Source organism: Macadamia integrifolia, chromosome 4 (assembly GCF_013358625.1).
Source record: "Macadamia integrifolia cultivar HAES 741 chromosome 4, SCU_Mint_v3, whole genome shotgun sequence".
In the NCBI taxonomy this organism is placed as follows: domain Eukaryota; kingdom Viridiplantae; phylum Streptophyta; class Magnoliopsida; order Proteales; family Proteaceae; genus Macadamia; species Macadamia integrifolia.
The window spans coordinates 19,351,900-19,375,853 of NC_056560.1; the positions used below are offsets into that span (position 1 = coordinate 19,351,900).

Genomic DNA, 23,954 nt, shown 5'->3' on the forward strand with positions numbered 1-23,954 from the left:
CTTTTATATAAAGTGATCTTTTTATTTATACCCTCAAGATATCAGATAATTTATAATTTATAATTTTTACTATTTCAATATAAATATTTGTTTTTTCTCTCGATAAGGGAAAATCACATATGCTAAAAAGATCAGCAAGACAATTATATATAACTTTTATAATGATATAATAATTAATCATTTAATATAATTTTTACCGTTAACTTAAAGAACTTTTAAGAATAAAACAAAGGACAACCAAAAGAGTACTACACTTAACAGAAGCATCATTTAGACAATTCCATTCCCTTATATAAACAATCCAAAGTAAATTATTAAGGTTGGGATACAAATCCAACCAGTGACATTGTAAGACAAGACAAAATATATAAAAAAATCTAAGTAGAACAAAGTGACATCAATAAATTTATAAAATTGCTATGGATTGCAAAAAGTGCCAGCAAGTGCAACCGATAAAAACCTACGTTTGTTTTTACCAAAGTACAAATCATCTAGGGATCGGGCTAGGGGTTTCTTTGTAACGCATAAGAAAAAATTGCATTATAATTCATGATTATTAAGAGTATTTCCAAATTCACAATATAACAAATTTTGTTAATCCTAAATATTTTAACCCATTAGATAATAGTCAAAACCTAAGCTTGATTGAATTAATTATTAATTTGATACTTATATCCAAACCCTCATCTTCCCCCACCTCATCCCTCATCCCTCATCCCTCATATTCAATTCCTCTCTTTCATGAATATTATTATCGTATCAAAGTAAGTGAACCTAGAAATCAGCAAGAAAATCATCATTTTATTCCCAATCATCATTATCATTATCAAAATCATGAGTAAAACCGTTTACAATACTAATTTTTTAATCATTAATGGAAAAGTATGCAAGCCATTCTTCTTTACTTTAACCCAAATGTTTGCTGGATTCACACCCTAGCTGATTTATGACCAAAGAAATAACGAAAGCATCCGAAAATAAATAGAGAGACGGGATCAATTAAGACAAGTAAAACAGTTTGGAGCAATAATATTTTCCATGTATCTTGATTAAACGAGATCAAGACCCATGTGACATGTTTCAAAATCATTCTCCACAAAGTTGCCTCATCAAGTGATATGATAATTAATTTTATTTTTATTTATTGGATTGCAAAAAACTCAAACTATTTGTAGACAATCATTTGATCATGTTGATGTTGTAATCATTCAACTATTGGGATAGGATCTGATTTTAAGGATTTGACGCAAATCATGGGTAGCACACATTGTGTGTTTAGAAACCAAGATCCTCCCTCCGAATAATGAATCATCAATTTTTATTTATTGAGAGAGTACAAAAGGAACTAAAATACTACATTGCCAGTCAAAATTAGTCAAAAGGTGAAACTCCTTGCCTCTCTCTAAATTACTATCTTGTTATATTAGATCACACTTTTATCATTATTATCATTAATATTTGTAGCTAGTATTAGATACAATACAATCATTTAAAATGAACCAATATGAGAAGAATAAGAGAAAACAAATAAAACAATATGAGTGATGAGGGTTTACGTTCGAAGAATATAAAATCTTTAGACCAATACAAATATCTATAATATCGAGTAAAGCGACTTTCCTTAATCTCTTCTCCCCTTTGTCTCCCTTTCTTAAGATGGAATAAGAGTATAAGACTCATATGTAGAGTCCCATCAGGCAAGAAGGGATTTTTTTGATGGGCGCTACCAATACAAATATCTATAACATGGTAGATTAAAGGGTGTATGCTCACTTGTCAAGTTTCAAGCAAAAGTCAAAACATAATTGATCAAGAGGAAAAAAAAAATGAAATCCATAATTTAATATGGAGTGTATGTCGGTACCTTGGCAATAGATTATTGTATTTGAATTTAAAATTTGACATGTGTCATAAATACATTTCATAAAGAAAAAAATGATGTAAGCACTACGAATAATACATATACTCTCACATTCTCCGTTCATTGACACACCCTCTTGGCCTCTTTCCCTCACCTTATGGATCCCCTACATACAAATCATGAGGCACCACCTATTGTGCATACATTGATTTGGTGTGAGAAATATCAATACACACTGGCAACATGGATCCCTTGCTCATTCATAAAATATTCAATGTTTGTGAAAATTGTCACACTAATTTTTCACATGGTAGATTCCTACATGGAGTCCTTGATCCTCTACTACACCTTTTGTTGTAAAACCAAAAGAAACGATATTAGCATAACAAAGAGAAACAGAGAAAGTCAAGTCAGACACTATTAAGAAAGAAAGAAAGAAAGAAAGAAAGAAAGAAAGAAAGAAATCAGAGCAAATGAGGCATCTCTTTCCACTTTCGCTTGGCAGATCATGAACAGCTTATTCTTTTGTATGAACTTGAAATTTACTTGTGATGCAAGAAAAAATAAACAGTAAAAAACAAAATTCTAAATGAAATACAAAGATTTACGTGGGTTTAATAATATTACCTATATCCACAGTAAATGATACTATTTCAATAACAATGAAGAATATGATTACAACTTTGTCTTCACTTTTTCTCTTATTATGAATTTATAGTGAAATACATACAAGTATAACTTATCGAAATACCCATATAACCCTCAAAGTCTTGAAACTCTAGCTACTTTAAAATCAACTCAGAAGCCCATGATCTTCCTTTCCTTATGGGAATTTTTTCATTTTTTCTAAGCCAGAAAGAACGCTTCTCACCACACCAGGCGGCTGGGTGAAATAACTATTTGACCCTTCAAATCAAATTCTATTCAAACAAACTTACGCATTATAAGACATCTTTAACAAAACCACCCCCCCCCCCTTCATTCTCTCCCCCGACATCCTCGTCCTGAAGTGGCGGCGGTAAAATTCCAATATAACAGTAGATCGAGAATAAGAAATTGATGGCAGCATCTTCTTTTTATGGTTTTGGTATCTTTTACTCCTTTTAAAAATTAGTAGTCAGTGGAAAGAAAAAGAAAAAGAAAAAGAAAAAGACATGTGGTTGACTTGCCTTGGTCCCACAATCATGTGTGCCCCCTGAACTGCTTCACTTGCCCTTTTTTTTTTTTTTTTCAAAACCGCTGGATTCTACATGGTGGCTACAAGTCTAGCAGCTGGTGCGGGATTAGTGCATTACTGCATCTTATTTAACATTGGACTCTATTTTGTAGCCAGCACCAGGAGGCAGGGAGTCAAGAATTGGGATCGGATCGGATCGGCTGATCCAGATTGGAAAAAGTTGAGGTCAATTACAATTTCTGTCCACCCGGCTCACTGATTCTCTTACGGGAAAAACCTATTAAAACCCCAATTCCGAAGTCGATGACTTGATTGATTCAGATTCCAATCTTGTGTATTTAACCCTTGATTTAGGGTACATCATGATCCAGAAACACACCTAAATACGTCTCAAAAGGAGTTGGTCCAGTTCTAATGTTTGATGGAATTAAGATATAAATTCTAATGAATTCAATCGATGACCTAAATGATAATTTGTACGGTTTGGTTTGGTTTGGTTTGATGGCGTTAGGGGTAGAAATTAAAATCAAACTGTTCATTAAATAGTTATATGGTTCCCAAACTGTTTCAAGAAAAATACCGCACCTAAAAATCTATTCTTATTAAAATAAATCATAATTAAGTAATTATTTAATATACATATATGCTAATTTAAAAAACGCATGAACAATTACAATGCACCTATAAATGTGTGACATCATGTAACTCTTAGGCTTTTCCAACTTAGTGGCCTATTGCCCCTCGATAGCATTGTTCCAAAAACAAAAAAAAAAATACGTTTAATTTTTTGTGTAAAACCCACATACTGAAAAAGATGACAAGAGGCTAGTAGGGAGACTAAATTAGTTTGGGTTGAAATGAAACATTTGGCAATTATCAATTCAACATTTTTACAAATTATTAGAACATGAAATCAAAAAAAAGTGACAAAAAATCCCATTAAAATGTAATAGCTATGTATTTAAGGAAAAAAAACTTGTAATGTAGTGTGGCCTATGTGCCTAGATACAAGAGGCGAAGTGATAACCCCACACCTTGTAGAAGAAGAAAATTCTATTCCTATTGATGCTTTCATATGTATTCTTATTAGCTCTTGTGCTGATGTAGGAACAACGATGTCTTTTGAATAATCATCTTTCAATTTTTTATTTGTAAATAATCAAGATCATACTGATAATAGATCAAGGAGCATTAATATGAATCAATAATGAACTGGAACCAGCCAAACTAAAGCTATCAATTTCCATATGATTTTTGAGATGAATGGTTTGGATTTGGTCTCACTCAATATATGTGAATGATATAAACAATTAAATCTATACCAAACTGAACATTTGATATCGCTACTTAATCACATAAGTCACGGGCTCAACCTCAACAACATTATATTTGCATGTCTCAAAAAGTACCACATCAAAGATTCAGACCTAGAAGAGTCACTTTGGAACGTCTAGAATCTAATCTTATTTTATTATCTTTTTTCCTTGTTAATAATCATAAATTTTACCATACAACAATGGCTTTAAATAATCTCTAACAATAAAATTTATTTACAAGTTTTTTTTTTTTTTTTATTGTCCTTGAAGAATGAAAATTGTGAAAACATCATTTGCAGTGAATGCTGGTGTGGTGATTATCAGATGACCGAGATAACTTTGGGGCACGTATCTGGATGTTTTCCATCATTCAATGTTTATCACACCACCACGCTCACTGCAGAAAATAATAGCTCATAAAGACTATATATATATATATATATCTACCGATTAGGCGTAAAAGGGACCAAGCACCAACCATGTATGCATAGACAAACTCACTTGTAAGCCATTGGTCAGACGATGAAAATACATATCTTCATCATGGAGGAATGGTCTGAGTGGTAAATTGGAAATGGACTGATTAACGACCACATTATTTATAGTTTCTCAGATTTACCACAGAAGAGAAGAGTAGGATCCGATTAGATTCCGATTGGGCAGATCTTTGGAAATGTATATAAAAATTTGATTTAACAATACGATTAGGGGAAGTGTTCATTCACCTTCCGTACGGCCGCTATATTTTACCCTTATTTCTAAATGGTCAAAATTACCCCCACTATTGCGCGATATCTCAAAACTAATGAAGGAAAATTCCGGTCCATCCGGATCCGATTAGATTCCGAATAGGCCGATTAGATCAATCCGATTCCGAATTCCATTTTATAAAACAGCGGAGCCCTTGCTCCGATTCGAACCCATTTTAATTCATTTTTGTCTCTCTCTCCCCACGGCTTTTTTGATCTGCAACTATAAAGTCACTCTCTCCTCTTTATTGGTAACCTTGGGGAGAAAGAAAGCTCTCCGAGTCGATATAATACTTTATATGAGAGAGAGAGAGAGAGAGAGAGAGAGAGAGAGAGTATATACTTACCCCATACTAGCAGCACACCTCATTACTTGAAGGAGAAGAAGAAGAGAACGAGGGGAAGGGGACGGGATTCGAAGTACATAAGATTGAAAGAGAGGAGGCCTCGGAAGGTATTTGAGTGTTGGGTTAGGAAGATGTTTAGAAACCAGTACGACACAGACGTCACTACATGGAGCCCCGCGGGGCGGCTCTTTCAGGTGGAATACGCAATGGAGGCCGTGAAGCAAGGGTCCGCCGCCATTGGTCTCCGATCGAAAACCCACGTGGTGTTGGCTAGCGTTAACAAGGCCAATTCGGAGCTCTCCTCTCACCAGAAGAAGATCTTCAAGGTCGATGATCATATCGGTGTTGCTATCGCCGGCCTCACCGCCGACGGAAGAGTCCTTTCCAGGTATCTTCGATCCGAATGCATCAATTACAGCTTCGCTTACGAGTCTCCTCTTCCCGTGGGAAGATTGGTCGTTCAACTTGCCGACAAGGCCCAGGTGCAAATCAACCCTAGATTTTCTTCTTGTTTCTCTTTCTCTCCCTTACTCTAAACTAGTTCTAGTTGTTCTATTTTTACTGTCTCTGGTTCGTTCGATTATAGCAGGGGGCTTAGGGTTTGCTTCTGAAACTGAAAATACGTATGGAGACAAAATGGTTTTTGATCGTGTTTTAATCGGTAATTGGATGGATGATTCTGACCGAAGAATTGAATTTTGAGGGCTTTAGTGTTTATGGTTTTCAAATCTTCCTCTTTTGCTCATGTGATTATGTGATGATGGTATATTGCATCTGCTCTGTGGTGACTGGTTAGTGGTCGTAAGATCTTTTCTGGAACGCTGAAAGGTCGTGTGATGGATTTGGATTTGGATTCAGATTGAGTTCAAGAGCTACGTGGCAGGGACGTCATTTAGTTGGATTATTAGGTGCTCGGGGCTGAAAAATATTTCCAAACTACTGGTTCCTCTGCGCCATTTTGGATGATGGTTTTATCTCTGTTTCTTTTCTGGTGTTTTGTTTCATGGTGTAACCTAGTAGTTCTTTGCTACTTTAAGTTCCAATCAAGCAGTTGTTATTTAGCGATGTGATCTCCCAGTGGTTCTATTGCCGTACAACCAGCTGCCAGTAAACTAAGCATATTCTTTCAGAGATGTTATTACTACTTATAACTATAGCTTCTGTCACATGGTATATTATCTTTAGGAACTTTAGAAGCTAATTTTATGTGACATTTATAAAACAGTTAGTTCAGAAGTTGGGGCTATAAATATAAAATCTTTCCACATTGTTTTCAAAGTCTGATTTCTTAATTTAATAAGAATTCTCTCCTGCTCATCTATCCAGTTCTTCTTAGTCGAGCTATTGAGGTGTTTTTTCTCTAAACCCCATCCAGTTTGTGGTGCTGCATTTGCTTTAAACTTCTTCTTCCTAGTTGACACCGTTCTTTCACATTTTTAGCTTGTAATATATATTTGGGTCTCTACCTACTTCTGTCCTTTGAGCTTTTATATTGCCTCCTTTTTTTTTTACTTGCTCGGCGAACTCTGATTAGTGTATCTGATCCTTTGGGATGATTGAATAAATCGTGTTTAATGAGCACTGGGTTTTTACCTTCCTGGATTTGAGACGTTTGGTGGTGGCCTTGCTGCTGCTGCAGTCTTGTATTATTTGTGGAAATGTGAAGTGGATTATTTCCAAGTTCTAATATCAGCCAAAACCAGTCTTGTTGGTACCACCTTAAGCTAAGGGTTCTAACCATGCTGATTCTTTCTTGGTATATGGCACTTAGCACAGCTGTACAAGGTTCGGGCTGATTTTAGTGAAATATGTTAAATAGATTGCCATTGGGAGGTTGCCTTGGGAAAGTATTGTTGGGACTCGGTAGAACACTAACTCACACTTAAAAAGCGACCCATTAAAGAGAGGATGCTTAAGTCCTTATAAGCCTTCATATCGGGTTACTCACATCCGATGTGAAATTGTTGCTTTCATGTGGAACCTCAACAATTTCCTTCTCCATGCAAGAGCAGGATTACACGTGGACACTAAGATCTTCCTCAAGGGATATTCTCAATTCAACTGAAAAGAACACATCAATTTTAACGTGGAAAACTCTTTTCAAGGTGAAAGGAAAAAACCTCGGGACTTAGTTTAGATAAAAGTTTCCACTAATATATAATAGGATTACAAATCTTCTCTCTAGCGATTGATAGAGGTTAACATACATCAAGAATGATAACCCTTATTGGATAACAAAACAACTTACCAACAAAATAGATCAACAAGAATACAATATTCTCACATCAATATTTAATGTAACAAATACAAGAAAAACCATAGTACCATCCGTTATTCCTTTGATGGAGAGAGTGCCATTACGTCCCAACCCACATACGAGTGGCACAAGAGAACACCTTCTCTGCTCTTCTTTATTTTCTTTCCACTCTCACACACGGAATTGATCAAGAGAAAAGAGATCTTGTACGGATGCAAAAGACATCTTTTTTTACTCCCCAACATATATATAATATTTATAAATATAAATGGTAAGAACTATGAGAGATTGGAAGACTTCTACACTTCTCATCGACTTAAGTGTGTGTGTGTGTGGGTGTGGATGTGGGTAATTAGGAGATTTCCTCGTCAAGAGGAGGAAAAACCTAACAAACTATTGTTGGAGTTCCATGCAAAAGCAACGATCTCACATTGAATGTGAATGGCCCAATGTGAAGGATCATAATGACTTAAAAACCCTCTCCTTAATGGTTAGCTTTTAAGGTTGAATTTTACCATGTCCCAACATGTGCTTTTAGAGCGAGGTTATCGAAATAGTGTGTAAACGATGGAGGGAAACACGACAAGGGTATTAAGCTTGAACGGAAGTAACTGCATGATTTGGAAATCAAAGATGAAAGATGTGCTATGCTACAAGGATCTATACACACACATAGAGGGTGATATAGCGTAACCATAAAAAATGTTCGATGTAAAATGAAAGACCTTGGATCGGAAGTCCTTGGCTTTATCAAACAATTTATGAATAATACAATTTTCCATCATGTATCCAGAGAAACATAGGTATATTTTCTGTGGAAGAAATTTGAAGTGCTATATGAAAGGAAGACTATCGACAACAAAGCTTTCTTGATTAGAAAGCTTGTTAACCTAAAGTATAAAGGAAGCTAAGTTGCAAATCATTTAAATGAGGCATAAAGTACTGCGAATTGGCTCTCCTCCATAAAGATGGTGTTTAACAATGAGTTATAAGCCCTTTTACTCATTACTCAACTTTTGGGAGACACTAGTGGTGTTTCTTTGTAATTTTGCACTAGATAAAGTGCTCACGGTGAGTCAAGTGACAGGAAGTTTCTTCAATAAAGAGACAAGAAGAAATTCGTTAGGCTCACGTCAACAAGAAACACTTGTCACATAAAACCAAAGGTGAAGTAAAAAAAAAAACCAATGTGTCGAAGGCGATTGGATGCCTTGGTGTCACCTTGATAACTATGTATTCTACTACTGCAAAAAGGAGGGTGTATGAAAAAAGAATGTAGAAAGCTAAAAAAGATAGAAAGAGAGAGAGAGACAAATGAAAAAGACACGGTTGATGTGAGCTTAGATTGAGATATTTGATGGGCGAAGAAGCCATGTAAGTGGAGTAGCTACATGATGAAGTAACTAGTGCGAAGTTGGATTCCTTCAGCAGCGATCAAGAGTTGTTTATTTGAGGGGCTAATGTTACATAGACTGGCACACAGAGAGTGCACAAAATTGCATAGATTGTGGTGTCTATGGAGTGGTGCATGCACAATAGTGCACATGAAATGATACACACACTGGGATTGGGTGTGTTGAAGAATAAAACGAGTCAGCCATTTGCAACAGCAAAGGAACCACGTTGTTGGATTGGCAAGATACGGTGGGAACTCCTACCACGTGAGAAGTTTAATGTATGTCATAGTGGAAAACCTATGTTGTAGGGATACAAATGTTAATATGGTAAGTTTGGCAGATTCCTTGTGGCTCGGAGGGGGAGTTTGTTGGGTTTTTCCTCCCCCCAAGGAGGGAGTCTCCTAATTATCCACATCCACATACTTAAGTCTGTGAGAAGTGGAAACATCTTCCACTCTCTCACAATTCTTATGCTTTATCTTTATATATATATATATATATAGTAGTAGGAGGAGTGTGTAGCAGATCTCCTTTTGCATCCGTACGAAAGCCCTTTTCTCTTGATCGATTCCATGAGTAAGAGAAGAGAGAAAAGAAATAAGAGTAGAAAATGTTCTCTCTTGTGTTCCTTGGACTTGAGTTATAGTGTGACGGTGTTCTATGAGTCAAGAGAAGAGGGGAAGGTACTAAGGCTTTTCCTGCATTTGTTACATTGGATATTGAGGTGAGAGCATAATATTCTTGCTAATCCATCTTATTTACTAAGTTTTTTTGTTATCCAAGAAGATTTATTATTCTTGATTTTTGTTGACCTCTAGCACTAGCGAGAGAGAAGATTTGTAATCAAATTATTTATCATAGTGGAAGTTTTATCTAAACAAGGTTCTATGGTTTATCCCCTTCACCTTGAGAAGAGTTTTTTCACGTTAAAATTGATGTGTTATTTTTCTGTCGGCTTGATTTGTTTCTATGTATGATTATTTTGTGCATACTTGGTTATCGTTGTGTTTCTCCATCAACCTGCACACAAGTGGGAAAAGGATATCTTTTTTTTTTTTCCCAAGAAGAGCGCTCTTACAGTCCGACCTTAGTTTACAACTCCTTGTTTGTTTTTACAAGGTTGTGTGTGTACTCACTAAAAGCCTTGACATAAAGTTCTTCTAGAGGGCCCTTTTATTATGGTTTATCTGACAACAATAAAACCTTGTAGAAGTGGTTGTTGTGTTTGAATTTTAAAATTTTAGAGATTACTGATGTTGTAATATGTTTGAAGTTCTGAGATGACCCCAATAATAAGGGTCTCTTTGTGCTCCTGTATTACGAGAGTTTAGTTTGAATAGACTGAATGGTAAAAGTTAGGCAGAAAGCACAGATGGACAAGGCAGTGAGAAAAAACAAGGCTGAGTTGGAAGACAAAAATGCCAAGAGTAAAAATTTCTAGAGGTTCTCTAGGTTTAGATGATGCATGAGCTGTTGTTCAAATCATTATAGGGATACAATTAACGTTTGTGTATGGTTGTCAGGGCACCAAGGCGAGCCCAAGTGATGGCCAGCTGCCATGTCACCTTGTAACAGCCTAGGCGACTAATATATTCCATGTAAATTGCCGTTTTCCATGTATCTTTCCCTTGTGTTCTGGGTTGTGTGCACCTTGGTAACTATGTTTTTGTGAATTCTAAATTGGGCTGTCAGGATCTGCTAACACTATGAAGTCTTGTCCATTTATTGACGCTTTTCCAGGGGAAGCCATTTTGTGTACATCTGTCCACTTTGTTCCATTTATTAAGAGACATGCCTATGAAACAGTTCAGTTTGATGGACTTTCTTTTATGACCCTGAGAAAGCTCACTTGGAATCCATGGCGATAATATCCCCTTAGTATCAGCCAAATTTGGGAGATTATGTATGGCCCTGACTCTAGAATATTTCGATATTGGTCCAATGTGATGCTTTTGGAAGCCCTTTTCTTTTTCTAATGTTGGGAAGCAGTACTTATGGGTTTCATATTGCCTCTTTGTAAAGGGACGATATCTGGAGCATCAAACATCAGGAATGTTAGGGATTTCTTAAATCTCTCTCATACACACACGCACACACACTGTGCTTGTGCAAAGTTTCCAACACATAGGGATCCTTTTTTTTTTTTTTTCAACTTCCCATCTATTTTTCTTGCTTTTATTTTATGGTCATTGTACCTTTTTGGGGGAGGGAGGGGGGGGGGAGGTAATCACATTTTATTGCCTATTTGGGTTTGTCAAACTAATTGATTATTGCGTATTTTGGATTTGTCAATTAAATGGAAAGCCTAACTTGTTTTACACCTTTTCTTTTTCTTTTTTAGTCATAATGGATGGGGAGTATAACTTATCAATAATATTTTTAGATGGTAGGTTCTTGTAAGTCAGAGGAACTGAAAAAATAGGCATGTTTATTCCAGTCAAACGTATGAGAAACTTTAGGAATTCCATGAACAGAAGTACATGATTTCCCTGAGTCTAGGAAATGGTATTATGAACTTACTGAATACTTGAAAGTGTTAAATACTAAGATTGTCTAAATTAAGGAGTCAAGTTGCATTATTTTGTTCTATAGAGGACATTTAGGTGAGGTTTTAGTTTTTAGAGATATTTTCTGCTATTTTATTGGTTTTAAAAGTCTATTACTTTCTCCATTTGGTTTGCCCTAATCATTGTGTAGACGCCCTTCTTGGTCGTTTTCCAATCTACATCTTGGATTGATGTATGTATACTTCACATTAGCTTCTGTCATTTTTGATAAATAAAAGGGATATAAGCTATGTCAGAAGTATTGGCCCAAGCCTATTAATGCCTCTACGATAGTGGTACAATGTAATGGCTTAAAAGAGTTAATGTCAATCAGTTGATCTAGTTTCTAAAAAGTGATATTTTTGTGGTTTGGGCAAAAAAAAGGATTGACAGAAAGCATGTAAACAGGGATTTAGCTATCCGTCTAAAAATAGTAGCGGACTGTGACCAAAAAAATGAACACTGGCTCCCTTAATATGGCCCCATCTATATTGCAGCTTATATGGTTTCCTAAGATGGAAACTGTATGGTATTTTCGTTTCTTCATTTCCTATTTGTAAAATTCTGGTATTAGAATTTAGGAGGCTTCTCTCCTTTCGTTTTTTTAAGGGTCATGCTTATGTAACCATGGTTAGTTACATTGAGTGTATAACCATCTTTTTAATGATGAAATTTCCCTTCATAATGAATCCGCATCAGCTGCACCTATGCTAATAAGATGCCATGTGTTCCAAGGAAAAATGGAAGGAGTTTCATCTGTTATCTATTTTTTTTGGTTTAAAATAATTTGATAAGTGTGTAGAACAGTAACTTCCTCCTAACTCTCTCTGCACATTTGGGTGGAACACTGCAAGTGCAGATGCTGGAATATTCACCAGTTAAGAAAGAGAAATATGGGTGCTTTTATCACCGTTGCAAGTTCCTGTCACCACTCCTATTGCTGCCCTGAGTTGATTACTCCTGCTGTGAGTGTTGGTTGCCCCAACGCTGGAAGTGCCTTTATGAGTTTGGCCATTGCAAGTTCTGATCACTGTCTTAGAAATCCACTATTGTTCAGTTGCAAAAGTTTCTGAGTTGTTTCTTTGAAGTTTATTATTGGTTTGTGTTATTTTTTATTTTTTATTTTTGGGTATTTTGAAAGATGCTGAGATCCCACCAATCATTGAAGAAGAGGAGAAATCCCAGAGATTCCAACCATGGAAGCAGAGATTTACATAGCAGTACTTTTAGCGGCTCTTCCCATGGTTTCCAACTAAACCTCCTCCAGGCTATGGAACAGAGATTCCAGTAATGGATGGCATTTTCAGAACAAAAGGAGGATGAAGGAGTAGACTCAGCAATGATGGAGATTGAGGATGACAATGAACAGGACACCAGAGGTCAAGCAAGAGATTTTTTTTATTCCTTCTGGTGGTGGTGTTTTGGGCGGGGGGATGGTAGATGAATCCTGGCTGCAGTGGTAGCAACATGTAGATCCGATATTGGGAAAAAGTTTGAAAAAAAGATAATGGATGGCCTTCCTTCCATTTTGCCTTGGACACATGTTGTGCTGATCCAGACTTTTCGTACCTTCGTACAAATGGGGAAGCTACTCCGTTATCTGGTCCACGTCATACGACTCATACCATGAGGGGCATACAAAGATGGTTATAACTCTTTTTTAACTGTACTTAGTTGCATGTAGATTAACCATTTTTTTAATAATGATGATAATTATTTTAGTAGGCCTGAAGGGAGTTGTCTAGGATAAAACTAAGGATTGCAATCTGAAATAACCTAGAGGGGGGTGAATAGGTTATACTAGTGGAATTTAACTCTTTTTGATATATAGGCCACAAGTGTGACTGCAAGTTAAAACAATGCGGAATAAATAAAACAAGTACAACCACATAACACAAGATTTATAATAGTTCGACTTAATCCGAGTCTAGTCTACTCCCTACAAGAATCCTCTTGTAAGGTATTCCCCTAGTTCTCCCTTTCAGTACAGTAGGCAGGGAAGAAAACCTTTACAATCTTTTTCACGGATAAGAGTATCCTTACAAATCCCCTTTACAGGCAGAGAGACGCCTTTACAATCTCTTTTGGAGGTAGAGAGACACCTTCTTCTTTTTAGGATAAGAGAATCCTTACAATCTTAAGTACAGTCTAGAATTGTAAAAACAGAAATAAATAGGAAATAGTGGAATAGGAGGAATACCTCAAGTGTGGTGCAAATGATGAGAATGAGAGATGAATGATGCACCTTTTGCAAAATCCTCTCTTATGGCTTTGACTTGCACAGGAGAGAGTGGAGGACTTTGATTGAGATTTGAGCCTTTTGTTGGGATTGGTGTAATCGAACAACTCAAGTAGAATATACTAATCTTAATAAGTCTTGATTGCTTGCAATAATGCTCTTAAAGCTCTTTCTTTATGCTTATTTAATTAAGAGCGGTTTGGGTATTTATAGGTGAATTTAGTGAAGCATTTTAGGCAAGAAATCAGGCTCTAACGGACGTATTCTGGGACTAGCCGGTCGACCGCCAAGAGCCGTTGAGGCAAAATATAGCCGTTGGAGTTTTTCCAGGGAGGCACCGGTCGACCGGGACTTTCTGCCTGTAGACCGGCTATGGTCTCGGACAGTTCCGGTCGACCGGGGCTTCCAGCCGGTCGACCGCCAACATGACAGACTCTGTTTCGACAGAATGCTGTCATACTGACCAGTTGTCAGTGTTTTAACCATAACTTATCGATCCGACCTCGGATTGATTTGAGATTAGTTGCGTTAGAATCGCGACTCAATTTCCTACAACTTCTATGAAGGTTTCATCTCCTGATACCGACTTTAAGATTACCCAAAATACCTTTAAGTCAGGTTAATGTGGTTTTCACAGAATTTCACTAGACATTTTTTCCTAATATGTTCCTCACCACTTAGAGACTCTCCATACTTGGTCAAGGTATGCTCTATGGTCATTCTAGTATGATGCAATGCACATGCATGTGATGAGTGCACATATATATGTGGAAGTTACAAGTTACATTAAAAAGGACCAATCTATCCTAGTGGTCTTCTTCTTCACTTGAACCTTCTACTCTTTGGTCTTGAATGTCTTTAAGCTTCAGGGCCATGTTTGCATGAGTTCAAACCTTGATGTCTTGATTCGACCTTCTAAGTGTTTCTTAAAGCTAATTACACTTTCTTCAAGCTAATCACATTTTATCAAACCAAGTTAAAGATGTATGTTTGTTTGTTAACACCAAAACATAGCAAGGAGTGTGGACACGTTTCCCAACACAATCAACACAGGGCTAATGTGATACTTAGTTGATACATTTGGAGAATTAAGTATTCAGTGTTGTTGACCATTTTTTTTTCTTAGAGAATTTTGTTCTTTTTAGTTGAGATTGGATGTGGCTGCTCATTGTATTGTAGTGCAATTATTCCAGATAATTGCTATATCAGTGTCAAATATAGCACTGCCAGTGGAATCCATGTCAGTGTATTGACACTTCCACCAGAAAAGGTTGCACATGTTACTCTTTATGGAAAGAATACTACCAATAGCCATGGATGTGTGTTACATGACCCATGTGATTTTTGTTTTCCAATGTTCCAATAAAACATGTTGGTATTTGATTCTCATTAAACAACATATTGGTATATGTGATGTATGGAGAATTTTACAACTTCACGACTCCTTCAGACTTTTAATCTTCCCCCAGTTTCCAAAATACATTTTTCATCATTTCTCATCTTTCCCTTTATTTATTGATTATAATTGGATTTAATAATGAATTCTCCAGCAATGCTTGTTAGGATACCTTTTTTCAAGGAATGAAAAGAAGCATCCTATTGAGAATTGCCAATTTGACTTATTTCAACTTTCAAGTCCTAGGTTTGAACTACTGTTCATGTCTGCCCTATTAACAATTAACTTTGATAGAGTTCTTGGGAGTCCGATGAAAAGACTTAAATTTTGAATGTGAAAGAGTGGATCTCTCTCTCTCTCTCTCTCTCTAACCAAAGAAGCTTGTGTGGTATGTATGCATCATGTTCTATTGTTTGCAGGTTTGCACACAGCGGTCTTGGAAACGGCCATATGGTGTGGGTTTGCTGGTTGCTGGGTTGGATGAATCTGGGGCTCACCTATACTACAACTGTCCAAGTGGGAACTACTTTGAATATCAGGCTTTTGCCATTGGATCTCGCTCTCAGGCGGCAAAGACTTATTTGGAGCGTAAGTTTGAGACCTTCATGAACTCATCTCGGGAAGATCTGATTAAGGATGCACTGTTTGCAATCAAGGAAACATTACAAGGTGAGAAGCTTACCGGCTCTATCTGCACTGTTGCTGTGCTTGGAGTAGGGGAGCCATTTCACATAATGGATCAGAAAACTATACAAGAGTTGATTGAATCGTTGGAAGTGAAGGAGGATGAGCCTGTAGCTGACCAGGGCACAGCCATGCAGGAAGACCGGAGCCCAGAAGCAGCCCCCATGGATATTTGATGATGCAATTAAGTAGCAGTGTGGCCGCCTCCGCACTAAAAATGCTTTAGGGAGTCCAAAGACAATGGTAATGAGATGATGTCATTGACAATTAGTGCTCCAGATTCTGTTGTTGCGTTTCGTTGCTCTTCATCTTCTTTGGTAAAATTTTTTATCTATCCTTTGAAACACTATTCTGCATTTTGAATTTGTCAGTGACAAAAAATGAAATACTATTGTGGGTTCGTTGCCTTATGAAGTCACTCCAGCTTATTCTTATTGGTTAGTAGCAACTTCACGTTGGTGTGGCACGCAGAGTAGAACGGATAGACACATTAGCAGTATGTATCTGATGTGACTAAACTATTTTGTGAAGCAATGGTTGTTTGGAACTTTGGCTTCATCTGGGGTAGAGGTACAAAGAATTTTGTTTGGTGCTTGGCATGATAAGGTTACAAAGCTTAATCCTGCCTGCTACTTGAAGTGCTTCCATCTGCTTGAGAAGTTGCATTGGAGTCTGGAATCAGCTGATCTCCCATTTCCCCTCATTTACGAAGGAATTGTGATTGGTTGTGAAAGCATTTAGATTCTAAAATTTTCAATCAAACAAAAGTGGGGAGTTTTTTTAATCAAACAAAAGCGATTCAATTTTCTAGGTTTCTTGATTGATTTTGCCCAAAATACGGATGCACGTACGCTAACCCGGAGACCCTGATAAAAAAAAGAAAAAAAAATTGTAACTTGCTACCTATATTTATAACACTTCCCTGCAAAAGAAATAATAGAAACGCCCCAAGTGAAAAGGCAGCTTTAATCACAGAACGGAGTCACGCACATCATTCAAATCGGACTGACGAATCGGATCATAAAAAGGTCATGAAAAATAATGGCAATTCCATCTGATCCAGATCGAATTGCTAAATTCTTGATACCTGTACGACATCCAAATTTGTGGTTACAGCTCCTTTCTTGTTCCAAAGTTCCTCTCATCTATGGGCAGCAAGCAAATCTACATTTTTTGCCCTCTTGGTATAAAACGGTTTGTTTTTTTAAGGGTAAATCTTATCATTTCATATAAAAAGTGCATTTAATTCTTCATTAAATGGTTGTTAACTTTTTGGGAAAAAAAAATGTACCAAAAAAAAAAAAAAAAACTGCATTAAATAATATTTGAAACCAGACAATGGGCTAAAAATAAGTAAGTTTACAACTTACAATATCTGACTAGCTACTGTTTCTAATGGCCACTTGAATAACTATTTAATAATTATGTACTACAATAGCTAGCATCCACATAATCAAGGGCTAGCAATCAAAAAGATTTTAAGCAGTAAACAGTAACCTAGCCTTCATCAATTGGATGATCCAGATTGATGCTGCATACCTTGAAGACTTGACATAACTAACTATGAACTCAACAATAAAACGTTGTACATCTTGTACTAAATGCCTCCTAGTAATGGATAAAAATGGATGAATACCATTGCACATGGGCTCTCCAATTCTGTAACTTTCAGAGCTAACTGTTAGAAATAAAAAGTAAACTAAAACCACAAAATCCAAATAAAATCAAAAGCCGAGCAGCCGTGTTAGTCTTCCTCAGAAAGTATTGAGATGAACACCTTGATCTGTACTTAGGGCTTGCTGAAATGAGGAAGTGGGAGGCCTTTTACTTCCATTTGCTTATACATCCATTGCCAGTTCTCTGGCGTAACCTCACCCCCAAGTGAACGGATGACAGAACCACCACTACAGGAGCCCACTTTGCAGCAGTCTTCGAGAGGCAGCCCTTTCACTAACCCATACAAGAAACCACTTGCAAAGAGGTCACCTGCTCCAGTTGCATCAATTGCCGGTGTCTCCCCTACGGCTGGAACTCTGACCATCTGAAAGTAAGAGACTCTCACTATTAAGTATCACCACAGATAGATATTACAGTTGCATTGAGTGGAAAAACATGCTTCTTCACCTAGAGAAAGACAAATGCAAATAAGGATTGCCTAATACTAGAGATGGATATGCATCAAATATTTGTCACTGATGTCTGGGGATTTAATTCTTCAAAGAAAGTACCTTGGTATTCACTTTTCTATAGCAATTACTGGCAAGTAAACTTGTTATATTTGTAAATTGAAGCACAAAGCTAATTAAAAGTATGCAAAAATCATCAATTCACCAGTGAAGTAATTATGATTGTCATTTTAATGATGTATGCGGTAAACAGAATACCAAATAGTTACATCTTACTGACCTCTTTCCCATGCTTTGCTATGCATCCATTAGGGCCTAGTGTAACCACAGCCCATTGGCAATGATTGGCCAGGAACCCCACAGCAGCCTCTGGACCAGTATTTTGCTCGCCCCTAAAACCATTTGAAGACAACCAGATTGAGTGAATACAGGTTAATCCATTTCATAAATCAATTATCTCTGGAATAGGGTACTACATGTCAGATATTCTTATCACCATCATGGTCCTCTGGACTGTGATTTATGTGTCCCCCAACCTCAGTTGACATTCCTGCCAATAAATTACTATATGGATAAAATGTGTTACTCCATTCACTCTTCCTTTCTTCTTCTTCCATCCGTTTCTGTGAGAAGGGCTCTAGTGATGATCCGACCATAAATAGTCCTATGGCATAGTCTAGATTTAACCCACCCTTCATGACAACTATCACACAACAATAGATTTTTCAATATCTGACTTGCTCACATGCAATATGGAGTGACGGAATAAACCAGAAATGCAGATGAAATTTATTTAATCTTCTCTCTGTATATGAGACATAGTTGGTTAGGATTAATATAACATAAAGCATGGCCAGGTTTTGATCACCTTAGCAGCTCATTAGCTTCATCCTCATTGGCAAAACAGAGGTCAATGTTCCCCGATCCAAGTAATTCTAGAAGCTGTGGCTTGGAGTTTCGAATCATCTACCCAAAGTTTTATCACAAATCAGATAAAATAAACGAACCATAGTTTAAGGAGTAATTTGTTATAAATAATGTCAAATTATAAATTAATACCTCAAAACTGGCCAAATCCATGGAGACACAAACTCCCGCTTGTTTAGCAGTCCTAACAGCCGCACGAATACCTTCCAAATTGGAAATTGCGTATCTCATCACCAACCACTGAAAGTAAAAACAAATATAGCACTCACAAGGATCCTTCAAGTCAATATGGTATTTATAGCTTACCAAAGTATAAATGGAATATCAAAAGATTCATCACGTGGTCCTTATTCAGACATTGGGATCATACCTTGCAGGCATCCCATGGACCCTGGTGAATCTCTTTTACAATTCAAAAGAACTCAATGAATGGGTAGGATTTTGACCCATGACATCTCATAGGTAAGATATTACAAAAGAATGGCAAGTCTGAGCCATGTGCTCTGCTACTCCACAGATACTTCTATACTAACCACAATATTCAATAGCCAGGCTATACCCGACAAATATATTCTGATATTTTTATTTGTTCATGTTATCATAGGTAATGAATAAATCTATGAAATTAAATGTCCAGTAAAAAATGCTTTACCTTGGAACCTTTAAAATCTTCTGTAGTTAATTCATCTGACTGAAAGAGAGAGCACATAGAAAGAAAGCATGTAAACAAACCTAAAAGATCAGCAACTGTCACTTTTATATTTTTAGTTGATTTTTTTCTGTTATAGGTCATAAATATGCAAGTCATAAGGAACCCTAAAGTTAAACCACAAAAACGCATTCACCTGAAGTCTAACAGCATTGGAGAAACAGGGTCGCATAGTCCGGTTGCCCCCTGCGTCGACCAAACAAACACACTGGGGTATGTGATAAATTAGTATGGTTAACAATGACCAACAAGAAGTTTAAATGAATGAAAGAGTTTCCAATAAATGATAAAAGGAACTCACTTGTGCAGTGGGTCCCTTTTTCGACCTCAATCTTGAGAGGTTCACTCCATTGGAGCTCATATTATGTACAAACAAGTTGCCTTGCTCATCATCTGCACAAGCCCCAATTATTCCAGATGTGATATGAAATCCCACAGTCAGACCTCGGATCGTATTAGCTACACTACCACCGGCTATTGTTTTGATGGGAGATGGATCATCAGGGGTTGGGGGAATGTGGGTTTTCAGCTCATTCAATAAATGCTCCAGCTCTTCAGTAGCAACCTAATCAGGATCATAGGAAAGGCTTCAGTTATCCCAAATATAAAATTATCCCCTAACAATTGCACATCATATTAGGAAGCTTTTTTTTTTCCCCCTCAAGCTCTATTTGTTTCATTGTAAAATCTACCGTTTAAGTGATATTTTAAATGAATATTTCTCATGGAAACAGTGAAAATTTCCTATTTCAAAGATATAAAATTTCCTTTTCTATCTTTTTTCATGGAGTCAAACGAAGCCTAAGGATCAAACAAATAAGAAAAGCAAAGAATGTGCAAAGTTAAGCATCCACACCAACTGAAATGATCGAAAGTAATAGAACAAGGAACATTTTTCAGGTAATTTGATGTATCAGGTGAGGCCCAGAAATCATGAACTGATAGCTCATGATGCAGACTCCAGTGCACACAAATAACAAGAATCCAGAAGAATATATGCGACATTGAACTGGGACCTGATAATTCTCATAATACAGCTACAACCAAACATAATAAGTAGAAAAACAGAAAACAAACCAAGCACCACATGACCACATATAGAAATACTCCAAAAATAAGAAATTCCGGTCTACATTAACCACACAACCAATAAAAAGGAAAATCTATAAGAAGAAAAGCGAGGCTATGAAGCAAATCATGGAACACATTGGACTTATCCAAGAGAAAACAAGAAAGGAAGGTGTGACAGTATTATGGGTACCCACCAGCTGAGAACCACCCCTCTCTCCAGGAATCTGGTCCAGTAAAGACCAATCCACCCTGGCGACATGATCGAGAATGGCAGAAGGTTGAAGTCCGAGGATGAGAGGTGCCCTCCTTTCATTCTTGGCCATGGAGCCCTGTAGTTCCTCTGCCCCCATTTAGCCTCCAAGCTTTCAGAAGAAGCTTCCTCTCAGACCCAGAGTACAAGAATCCTAGTCCCCTGCATAACTACTCTTAACACCCCCATATTTATAGATGCATTATATGGGGACTTGAGACTCTGAGTCAGAAAGAGAAAAGAGGAATCGGGATTCGAGAATGCCACACGAGCACGTTGCTTACAATTAGCCCTCATCGCTCCTCCTAAACCATGAAACTTGCCCTTTAAGTATCCGGCATCGAATTAATGGTTCACACCTCTCTCCCTCACTCTCTCTCTCTGTCTCACATAGAGGCCAACGGAGACGGAAAAGTTCTCGGCATGTAATTTATGATGATAAATCGTAAACAGCTCTTGAACAGTTTATGAATGCATTCTTAAATTAATTTATTTTAAAGAGAAATGAGAGTTACAAGTCATACTACGCATATTTATATATTTATAATTATAATGTTAAAATGGAAATATTTTGCAATTTAAAATTCAACTTCGACCATATACCCCACTTGTGTATTGGCACACACCTATGGTCCTAGATTTATTAAGCTCTGATTTTTCATTAAACTAGCTTGGGGCTTGATATACCAATAATCACTCCACCTATGGAAGAACCACGCTTGGGAGGGGAAACCCTAGGAATACATTAAGATAAGTCACTATCAGTTGATTAGGATATTATTATCAACGTAGACACAAATTAGAGATTCTTCAGGCACATTCATAAATAAAGCAAGGCTTTTCTGTTACAGACAAGCTCTAATGTGGAAAAAACATTGTTGATCCTCTATAGAGTGTGGACAGTGAGGTGATGAATCCGATCACTCTTTTTCTTCTTCTTCTCTACTGTTCCCATGATACATGCTTCCTATGCGTGGCCATGTATTGGATCATTGGTAGTGGGTAAATGCTAGTAGTTAATTAGTAGTGGGGTAAGTTGTCATGTGATGAATCGTTATATTATGTGAGAGTTGTTTATTTGGGTCGTTATTTTATGTGGGAGCTTATGTAATGGGTTGTTATTGTACGTAGGGGAGGTTGGTAGTATGTGGAATGATTATAGGAAGAGATAGTGGGAATGGTTCAGTTATGATATACTGTTTTAAATATATGGTTAGTAGAAAGGAAGGTATGATTTAGTACATTATCCACTTATGAGTAGGGAGGTCAGGCTTCCTCAATTAAGCCATCTCTTAAGAGTTTATTTTGCACCAAATTCTTTCTTGCCGTTGTCCTTACACTAATTCCTTTCCATACCCTAACAAAACATCATAGGTAAGAAGGGTGCGGCTACGTATATACCATCGCATAACTCATTTATGTTGTTCCACAGTTCCACTTGAGCTAGTTTCCTGCCCTCTCTTTTGTCTACTCTTGATTCTCTACATACAGGCAATCAGTTGAGAAGGACATATGAAAATTCACCAACAGTGGGACTAAAACTTGGAATGTGAACAAAGGACCCAGGCATCTATTTATATATAAATTTGAACTCCATCCAACATGCCACATCGCATATTTTTAAGCTGTCTCAACGTATACTTTCACTGCAACTAATAGGTCATGATTGGTTTCTTTCCTTCAGCTCTACTAGCTTGTTCTAGTTAGCTAAAATTTGAAACGTGGGATGGTAAACTATGCCAATACAAAGTACAAACCATCAGACAATAATAAAATGTCATGTACTGTTCATGCCGTATGGCACTTTATCATTTATATTCTCAGTAGTTCAAAACATTTTGTAACGGTTGACCTTTTTAAGTTCATTTTATATTTCACTATAAACATCTTATAAAAAAAATACAATAAAATGTATGTTTCTAGTGTTCCTCCTTGCCTTGACATCCTTTGGGCCCTGAATGAATTCCAACTTCCAAGTCTCTAATCTATACAAAGCAAAATGGAGCATTAAAAGGTAATGGAATCATTTGGGATTACTGAATTAGAAAGAAGGGTCAAAGCCTAGAATCAGATGTGTAATGGAGGACTAAAAAGTAGAGGTGGATCCGACCTTTTGTTTGAGTTTTGTTTCCACTAATACAAAGTAGCTTTGGACGATATTTCTTTTGTTTGCCATTACATAAAGATATCGCAACCAATGAGTAAGAGAGTCTAGAAATCGAAATAAAAAATTTTAGTAATACCAAGTGATAAACTGAAGGCTTGCTCCATAAAATATTTTAGACCTAGAATTTATTCTGAAATATATAACGAACACAGCCTCATGAACTAAAAAACTCAGAACTGAACTTTCATCAGAAGAGGTAATGGAATTCTATTTTCGGTCATCACCACACAATATGGAGTCAAGAGCGGGAATTCATTTTCATTTTTTATAATATAATCAAGCTCTTTCACCAAAAGGGGAAAAAATCATGCTTGACCTAGTGGAAATGTTGAATGGATACCATCAGCCCTTGATGCATCATTGGAATAGAATATTGACAAAATACACTAATCTCTCTTTTTAAGATTAGCTAATATATTTTTTGCACTTTAAAAATACTTAATTCATAATTTATCGAGCAAAGAAATTGTCATGACCTACCTTTCTTTGATGACTTTTCCCTTTTGCTTATACTTTTGTTCTCAAATTTTACCATTGCTAAGGTGAAAATCGTCTAGTCTCCGCCGCATGTAGTTGCTTGCCTTTCTTCTTTCAATTATTACTTAGTGGTAGCATCCACTAAGAGGGTAGAAGAGAAGGGACTGTGAGGAATTGAGAGAGATATAGTAAAGTCCAGCTCTGGAGATTGTTTACAACAAATTTAGAGAGTATGAATTTTATAAAATGGTAGTTATC

The 23,954-nt window shown here is 36.8% G+C and overlaps 2 protein-coding genes across 3 annotated transcripts; one reads left to right on the forward strand and one right to left on the reverse strand.

Annotated features, from left to right (window-relative positions):
• Positions 1-5,349: 5,349 nt before the first annotated feature.
• On the forward strand, positions 5,350-16,516 carry LOC122076568 (proteasome subunit alpha type-1-B-like). The gene is made up of 2 exons (XM_042641938.1): positions 5,350-5,932; positions 15,705-16,516. The coding sequence occupies exons 1-2, from the start codon at positions 5,582-5,584 to the stop codon at positions 16,143-16,145; spliced, it is 792 nt and encodes a 263-aa protein (XP_042497872.1). The 5' UTR covers positions 5,350-5,581; the 3' UTR covers positions 16,146-16,516.
• Positions 16,517-17,377: 861 nt separating this feature from the next.
• Positions 17,378-21,437, reverse strand: LOC122075853 (uncharacterized sugar kinase slr0537-like). 2 transcript variants are annotated; one of them, XM_042641025.1, is made up of 8 exons: positions 20,997-21,432; positions 20,033-20,296; positions 19,868-19,939; positions 19,675-19,713; positions 19,155-19,262; positions 18,964-19,061; positions 18,376-18,487; positions 17,378-18,010 (listed from the first exon to the last, which is right to left on the reverse strand). In XM_042641025.1, the coding sequence occupies exons 1-8, from the start codon at positions 21,150-21,152 to the stop codon at positions 17,759-17,761; spliced, it is 1,101 nt and encodes a 366-aa protein (XP_042496959.1). In that variant the 5' UTR covers positions 21,153-21,432; the 3' UTR covers positions 17,378-17,758. The 2 variants fall into 2 exon arrangements, with proteins under 2 accessions (XP_042496959.1, XP_042496960.1); XM_042641026.1 differs by lacking the exon at positions 19,675-19,713 and having other exon boundaries at positions 20,997-21,437.
• Positions 21,438-23,954: the final 2,517 nt, after the last annotated feature.